The following is an 8,574-nucleotide window of genomic DNA, read 5'->3' as shown; positions in this document are numbered from 1 at the left end:
AACTATTAGTGTTTTATCATTCAAGTCTTAGGTTAAAGTCTTCTTTAAAGATGCTTTCTGTAGTCTCACAACTTAATGTCTTATTCCCCATCCTCCTCCCAGTTACTCTCTATACATTTCCCTGTTTTAATTTCTTCATCATATTTATCAATTTAAGAAAAATTTCCTTCCTTTATTCTTTCTTCCCTCCTCTCCATTCCTTTTTGCTTTTCTCTCTTTTATTTATGTTTCTTACCCTCCAGACTATAGGCTTCATCAGAGAAGGAATTTTATCCTTTTTATTTACTTCTATATCCCTAGTACCTGGAATAGTGCTACAGCTCTGGCACATCACATAAATACTCTGTGAATATGAATATGAATATACCCATTATCTGTCATCTATGATATCGACTAAAATAATTAGCTTACTTTTCATAATAAGTAAATAAATACAGCAGTTATTAAATACTATGTTAAAAAGTGGTCAAATATAGAATATTTGAGAAGGAATGGACATTTTCCCCAAATAATGGGGAAGGAAGAAAAATAGCATTTTTGATGTTGCTCTTTTGTTCAACCTTGTTTTTTTCTTTTTTCTTTTTGTAAGCAGACTGGTAGGTGGGCAAAGTTCTAGAAAGCAATAGGAGGAGCAAGAAAGAGATGGAGTAATGAACTAAATAAAGTGAAAATAATGGGAAAGACATAATTTAGCAAAAATTATATTAGCACAAATTGCATGCCAATACTAAACTCTTGATTTTTCTGGGCTAATGGGAGGGAAAAGAAGTATTACTAAAAGCAAGAAGGTAATTTTGAAAAATTATATTTTATTTTGGAATTCAGCCAGAGGTACACAAACCACAGATATTCACCCTCCTCCCAAGACCAAGTTTATTTTCAGCAGCCCAGGCAGGACCATCAATAAGTGAGTAGAACAAGGCTACAGCTGGCTTTATACTATCTGCTTAGTATTTTAAATTAAAACAGCTCTGGCAAAAGTAAGTTGTAGACTGGAACTTTTCTCCAGAATAGATAAATTCTCATTCAGTCTGAAACCTGTGTTCCCATAGTTTTGCCTTCCTATCTATTTACCATCTCCAACTCCAGAGAAGGCTTATTCATCCTTCTAGACGCAGCCCTAGTTCCAACTTCTGGGGAGATTTTCCCAGAAGTTGAGTCCAGATGAAGTTTACTGACACTCATGTTGCATTGCTTAGTAATTATTGCATGAACTTACGACTTGCCTCCTTATTTGGACTATACGCTCCTACAGGTTATGAAATATGTACATTTATTTGTGAAATATAAAGCATTTCCAGCCCAGTTGTGGGCCAATGGAAAGTGTTTAAAGTGAATAAAACGAGTTATTGGGCCCTAGGCACATATATTTGCTCAAAGTGGGGAACCTACTTGAGCCCTCTAGGATGAATCTGGTTTTGATCTTTTTCCATATAAAGAATGATATTTTGCATTTTATTTTTGCCATTAGTTTTTGAAGTGCTGGAAAAATCATTTTTGTTTGCATGTGAAATCATGTACTGCTTTTCAGGGTGAAAACACATGTGAGTCATTTTTGTTATGAATAGTTTAGGATACTCAGGGATATTCTGTTTCTGGGTAAAATAGTTCAAAATAGGATTTTAGTGTGCACATGTGGTACATATTTAAAGACAAAAATAAAATATCTTCTCAAAAGATTGCCTTTGTAGTAAATTCAGTCATTCAAATAGTTTTCTTTCAAGACCCAAAAATGCTAAGGCATTTCCAGCTTTGAGTTTATCCTGAAAAAGAAAAGAAAAGGTTTTATTTTAAAGCGTTATTTAATGGTTGTTTTAAGCACTTTATTGTGTGTCTTTATCAGGTTTTTAAAAAATCAATTCCCCAGTGTGAGAGAAAAATATTAGCAGGTTAAACAATGACCCTCTTACCAAAATCCTCTTGACCTATTCTTTGCCCCACTATTTGAACTCTATGTTTGAAATTTGGTTGTAGGATCAATGGAGGAAATTACAAGGTGAAGAGTCCTCTTAGGAAAATGCTCTTTGAAAACTTCTGTAGGGCTCTCCAATGGATATTAAGGATATCCATTAAGGATACAGTTAGAGTGATGGGACAAGAGAGCTGGCAACAGTACTCAGAGGTCATGTAGCCAACTTCCCAGCTTCTAGGCACAGGTGTTGGTTTTTTTTACATAGCCCCCCCAAAAGGTAAGCTCTTTCAGAGCAAGAAAAGTGATATAGATGAAGAATCTCAGAATATTGTACAAATATATACATTTATCTATTTCACACAAGAAATGGACAGCCAAATTTTTCTTCACTTTCTCCCCAGCTATAATCAATTCCACAGAAAGAGCTTCTGTGATTTGAGAGGTAACTTTGTGATACCTAATTGATATATGTCCAGTTTGCAAAGGTCAGGCATTTCAGCTGAGGGTGGAAGGAAACATGTATGGGGTTGTATAATATCCATACCATTAATGTATATCTGTATATCATGGTGACTTTAGAGCTCAATATTCAAAATTATAAAATGGATGCTATCTTCCTATAGAAAGCTGTCTTTTTTTGGTAATGGAATCTATTTTTATTTATTTATTTTGCAACAGCTTAATTGAGATATAGTTCACTTACCATACAATTTACCCATTAAAGTGTATAACTTAATGGTATTTAGTATGCTCAGAGTGCTGTGTAATCATCAGTTTCTTGTCTGTTATTTCAAAGATATTTTATGCACAAATAAGCAATTACTTATATTTAGATATATAAATATTCTTTTTTCACGAATGGATAGTACACTATAAACAAATGGAAATTTACTATACAGGTTGTTTGGCACCTTGCCTTTTGAACTTAATGTATTTTGGAAATTGATTTTTAGTGTTTTATTTTTTCCTTACGAGTGCCAGGACCAACAATCACTAGCTGCCCAGATACCAAAAAATTATGCTGCTGAAATCTCTTGATGTTGATTCTGCACATAGAGCAATCAAGCTGCCCTATGTGTGCCACTCACAACAGAAGCCCTTTTTGATTTTTAGTGTTTTTATGGCTGTACAGATTCTATTGTATGGATATATTATTACTATGTAACTATTCCCCTATAGATTGTTCCCAGTCCTTTATTACAGACAGTGTTGCAATGAATAATCTTATACAAAATGTCATTTTTAATTTGTGGCTCTATAACATTTTTACACAAGTTATTTTAAAACTTGAAAGTGATAAGCACATATAATTAAATGATAAAAGACATAAAATAATAATTATTCCATTGAACTCTTAGTCAAGATAATAGGGGTAATCTGGTTTCACTTTAATTTGTATTAATTTTATAGAAAAAATTTTATTTTCAACCTCTGTTGTAAAAAGAAAAAGTACAAATGATATCTTATTATGGCTTCCTACTTTAATAAGAAAATATTTAACGATTCGAGCCTTGAAGTGCCTTAAGGTGGGTAAGTGCCAAAGGGAAAATTTCCTGTATAAAGCAGTCTGAGGTTTCCCAGTTAATAACTTGCAACCAATAAACATCATAATGGATTCTTCTTAGCATCTGTTAATGTGCTTCAAAACTACTGAAAAAGATTTGATGAGCTTAATCCTTAATGATTAGAGCAGATAATTAGAGACCAAGAGAACTTTTGGATTCTGGTTTAGAAGAAAGCCAAGAATCATACAAAAGGATTATGACTAAGATTAAGATTTGTTAAGAGCTTATATATCCTTTCTTTTTTTTTTTTTTTTTTGTCATCCCTGACCACTGGTAGTGATTGGTGGTAAAGCCCTCAGGAAGAACTAGTTTTGTTGGGACGTGTTGGTGGGATAGGAAAGGTATGGCAAGGGAGAGAGAATCTGAGGACAACGCATCTCATTTTAACTCTTCTTGGTTCAGGAGCCTAAGGGGTAGAATAGGCCGTGGCAGCATTATGGCACATTTACCCACCCTAAAAGTCAAATGCCAAAAGAAAAAAAGTCTAGTTACTTGAAGATTTTGGTCCTTGGGTCCTTGTTAATCAAGACTTGAGTCTCAATACTCAAATGACTAGAATCATTACAAATTTTGAGATTGGTGGACTTATAACAGAAATGTTAAATGAAAAAATTAGACATTTTTCTTATTATTCATCTAACAAGCAAACATAAATATATTATTATGATATGCTTCTTTGCAGTTTTCTTCCTTACCTCCATGAATTTAGTTGTACTAGGCTGACTTTCAGCTCCTTACTTTTTTTGTCCTTTAATAGTTCAGCTATCTCTGGTGATCTAGTAACAATAGTAGGAATATTAAGTGTTATGATTCCCTGTTGTTATCACACATGAAAGTGCTCTGAAACCAAACACAATTAGAACAGGAAAACAGGAAGAAATCCATGAAATAAAAGACACATACCTTTGTTTCTGCATCAAATTCTTCCATGGATTCTATCAATTTTCCAGGTACCAGCTCACCTAGTGGAAAGGGGTAATCAGTGCCCAAAATGACTTTATCCTGAAAAAAGGAAATATATTTTAATCTATAATTTTTTAGAATACTGAAGAACCTCCTGTAAACTTAATTATATTTAATCACTACAAGAACTCTATGGTAAAATATCAAATTTCTTCCTGATTAATAGAAACACTGGTCTGAAATTTTAACAATTTAACGGATTCAAAAACTTATTTGATATTTTCTCCAGCAGGTGTCGCCAAGAGGTCTCCTAAAGTTGCAAATCAATCCCCATCCTTCCCCAAACATTTTTTCCCCCAATAACCAAAATAAAAAACATTCAAATATAAGAAGCAGGCATTTATTTAATAAAACATGCTGATGTCTTCAGATGAAATTAAGGATTCTGTATTTCTTAGAATGATACACTGCAATTGATCCCACAATTTTTGAAAACATACTAAAGTTGAAAGGAAAAAATGAGAAAACAAAAACAAAAACAAAAAACCCAAACAATTGGATGAAAAGAAGACAACCTCCAAACAATTCCTATCTCTATAAACTGGATGATTGCCTGTTTTTTGAATGATGTAGCTTCAACTTTCCACTTGCCAAAGCACATGGACTTGATTATCTGCAAATATATATAGCAATATGTCAGGCAATGAATGTTCTGTAATCTAGATTACCCTGGTCAAAAAAGAGAAATGGCCCATGTCTTCAGAGAACTCATAATCTAGTAAGAAAGACATTAAATCAATAATGACAGTTTATCAAAATAAAATATAAAAAAACAAATTTTCAACCAGAAATTTAACTTCTAGAAACATATCCCACTCATATGCATTAATGGAAATCTATAAAGAAAATTGCAACATTATTTATAGCAGCAGAATACTAGCAAACTAAGTAATAGCATATCCAAAACCAAGAAGGAACCAAGGATACTTACATACACTGAAATAGAATACACCAAGTTTCATTGTAAAGAGGGAAACGAAAGTTTAGAACAATGTATCTGCTATGCTCATATTTCTGTTTTTTTAAGTATGTTTTATTGATTGTGCTGTTACAGTAGTCCAATTTTTTCCCTTTGCACCCCTCCACTGAGTACACCCCTTCCCTCCAGCAATACCCCTATCTTAGTTAATATGCATGTGTCATACATGTGAGTTCTTTGGCTTCACCCTTTCCTATACTATTCTTAATATTCCCCTGTCTATTTTGTTCCTACCAGTTATGTTTCTTGATCCCTGTACCATTTCCTCCTTTCTCCCTCTTCCCTGTCCTAACTGATAACCCTCCAAATGATCTCCATACCTATGATTCTTTCCTGTTCTGGTTGTTGGCTTAGTTTGTTTTTGTTTTTATTTTTTAGATTCTGTTGTTAATAGTTGTAAATTTGTTGTCATTTTAATGTTCATAGTTTTGATCTTCTTTTTCTTAAATAAGTTCCTTTAACATTTCATATAATAACGACTTGGTGATGATGAACTCATTTTGCTTTACCTTGTTTGAGAAGCAATTTATCTGCCCTTCCATTCCAAATGATAGCTTTGCTGGATAGAGTAATCTTGGTTTTAGGTCTTTGCTTTTCATCTTTGAATACTTCTTGCCAGTCCCTTCTTGCCTGCAAAGTTTCTTTTGAGAAATCAGCTGAGTCTTATAGGCACCCCTTTGTAGGTAACTTTCTTCTTTTACTGCTCTTAAGATTCTCTCTTTATCTTTAACCTTTGGCATTTTAATTATGATGTGTCTTCGTGTGGTCCTCTTTGGGTCTAGCTTGTTTGGGACTCTATGCTTCCTGGACTTGTATGTCTATTTCCTTTGCCAAATTTGGGAAGTTTTCCTTTATTATTTTTCACATTAGTTTTCAATTTCTTGCTCTTCTTCTTCTCCTCTGGCACCCCTATGATTCAGATGTTGGCATGTTTAAAGTTGTCCCAGAAGTTCCTAATTCTCTCCTCATTTTTTTCAATTCTTGCTTCTTCATTGTGTATTGGTTGACTGTTTATTTCCTCCTTATGTACCACTCATTGATTTGAACCCTGGTTTCCTTCCATTCACCATTGGTTTTGTGTGGATTTTCCTTCGTTTCACTTAGTTTAGCCTTCACTTATTCCCTTATATGTTTGCCATACTTAAGCATATATGTGAAGCCTGTGAGCATCTTTATCACCAATGTTTTGAACTCTGTATTAGGTTGGCTATCTCCTCATCACTTAGTTCTTCCACTGGAACCTTCATCCATTCCCTCTTTTGGGCCATACTTCTCTGTCTCCTCAACTTGACAGGCTCTGTGTTTGCCTCTGTGTCTTAGGTAACGCTGTTGCACCTGTTACGTTGTAAGTGGTGGAGCCTTAGATATTCGTCAGTATGGGGCAACCTGTTTCACCACATTGTGGCACTGTATGTAGGGGAGGTATCTGAGAAGGGACAATGCTGCTTGCTCAGCAGTCGCCCCTCTTTCAGGCACTTCTCCCACTTCTTGTATGGGACTGGCACCCCTCTAGCTGTTACCCTGGTTGTGGTTCCAAGAGTGGGTGGGTCTGTGGACATTCTAGGACTGTGGGAGGCCTCTAAACAAGTGGACTCTGCTGAGAGACCATCAGTGTTTTCCTCTTCCCCAACCCCCACTGGTTTTCACAGTCAGAAGCAATGAGACTGTATTTTCCCTGGCGCTGGAATTGTGAGCTGCACGATCCGTGCTAGGAGTGCTCCCCAGGTGTACCTCACTCCCTTTTTTAAATGTGTCACTGCGCTTTTCACTGGCCTGCCACTGCTGGTGCTGCTGCCACTGTTGGCAGTGTCCTCTCTGCCCCAGTTCCGCCCCTCCTACCTGTCTGGATGAGTATTTCTTCTTTATATCTTTGTTTGTTGGACTTCCATGCAGCTTGATTTTCTGGAACTTCTGGTTATCTATAGTTCTGAGGTCGTTGTATTCCTTCTTAGTTATTGAGGGAGATACAGTTTGTCTACCTACACCTCCATCTTGGCCGGAAGTCTGAGTACTTTCTTACTGTTAAGCACAAGAAGTCATTCCAGCTCACTTTGGACTTTGTATTGAAAGCAGCCTTTCCTCCAAGCAGCCCAGCTTCCTTACAGTGGAAAATGGTATCTAGAAACCAAGATCTAGTTATCAGATGTGCTAATTATTGTTGATATGGAACTGTGTGTGTGTATGTACACAGACAAACTTGTATTTCCATATCTATTTATCTATATTTGTAATTACCTTCAGGAAGACACCTGAATTTTACTAAATTTATTTCATTTTGCTCAACCTTAGAATGCACAGAAAGTATTTTCAGAATTGCTAAAACATACTGCTGCAAAAATCAAAATCACTAGCTAGAATTCAATATTTTAAAAGTAATAATTATAGAATAGAATGCAAAATTCTTAAGTGTTCAATTAGATGTTTTTTAAAAATCCTCACTTGAGGATATGTTTATTAATTTGAGAGAGAGAGAAAGAGAGCAAGGCATTGATATGAGAAACATTGACCAGTTACCTCCAGTAAGTGCCCTGACAGGCACTGAACCTGCAACCTAGGTATGTATCCTGATGGAGGGATGGAAACCGCAACCTTTTGGTGAACAGGACAACACTTCAACCAACTGAGCTACCTGTCCAGGGCCAACTGGATAAATTTTGACAAGTGTATACATCTGTGTTACACCTCTATCAAGATACAGAACATTTCCATCACCCTAGAAAGTTTTCTCATGTTCCTTCACTTAAAATTGTTTTCAGTTTTTGGCTATTTTGAGTAAAGCTGCTGTGAACTTTCTCATAAATTTTTTCTGGACATACGTGTTCATTTATCTTGGATAAATACCTAGGGATAAAACTTTTGGGTATAAGGTAGGAGTATTTTCTATTAACAGTGTACGAAAGTTCTAGTTGCTCCACAACCTTCCCAAAAGAGTTTTCAATCTTTTTGTGTTTAGCCACTATTGTGATGGGTGGTGGTTCCTCAGTCTAGTTTAAATTGCATTTCCCTGATGGACTAATGAGCATCTTTGTTTATTTATTTATTTTTGCCACTTTAAAGAACATATTTCCTTTTATTCAAGTTTTAGTGAGATATAATTGGCACATAACATTGTATTAGTTTTAGGTGTATAATATAATGGTTTGATATATGTAGTC

The 8,574-nt window shown here is 35.2% G+C and overlaps 1 protein-coding gene and 1 non-coding gene across 3 annotated transcripts in view; both read right to left on the bottom strand.

The window, feature by feature from the left end:
* Nucleotides 1-789: 789 nt before the first annotated feature.
* ACMSD (aminocarboxymuconate semialdehyde decarboxylase) overlaps nucleotides 790-8,574 on the bottom strand; it is a 77,337-nt gene continuing 69,552 nt past the window's right edge. The window contains exons 9-10 of one of the 2 annotated variants that reach the window (XM_090279428.1): nucleotides 4,381-4,479; nucleotides 790-1,763 (exon numbers count right to left, since the gene is read on the bottom strand). In XM_090279428.1, coding sequence (XP_090135554.1) covers nucleotides 1,701-1,763; nucleotides 4,381-4,479 — 162 coding nt within the window. In that variant the 3' untranslated portion in view covers nucleotides 790-1,700. The remainder of the gene's footprint in view (nucleotides 1,764-4,380; nucleotides 4,480-8,574) is intronic. The other variant, XM_090279441.1, reaches the window with a different exon arrangement.
* LOC150021924 (U11 spliceosomal RNA) lies at nucleotides 2,883-3,016 on the bottom strand. The gene has a single exon (XR_016513740.1). It is a non-coding gene; the product is annotated as a U11 spliceosomal RNA (small nuclear RNA).

The sequence above is a fragment of the Furipterus horrens genome, unplaced genomic scaffold (genome assembly GCF_987537825.1).
Source record: "Furipterus horrens unplaced genomic scaffold, mFurHor1.1.pri manual_scaffold_1, whole genome shotgun sequence".
NCBI classification, from domain to species: domain Eukaryota; kingdom Metazoa; phylum Chordata; class Mammalia; order Chiroptera; family Furipteridae; genus Furipterus; species Furipterus horrens.
The sequence above is the reverse complement of the archived record's forward strand: the minus strand, read 5'-3'. Positions and strand labels throughout refer to the sequence as shown.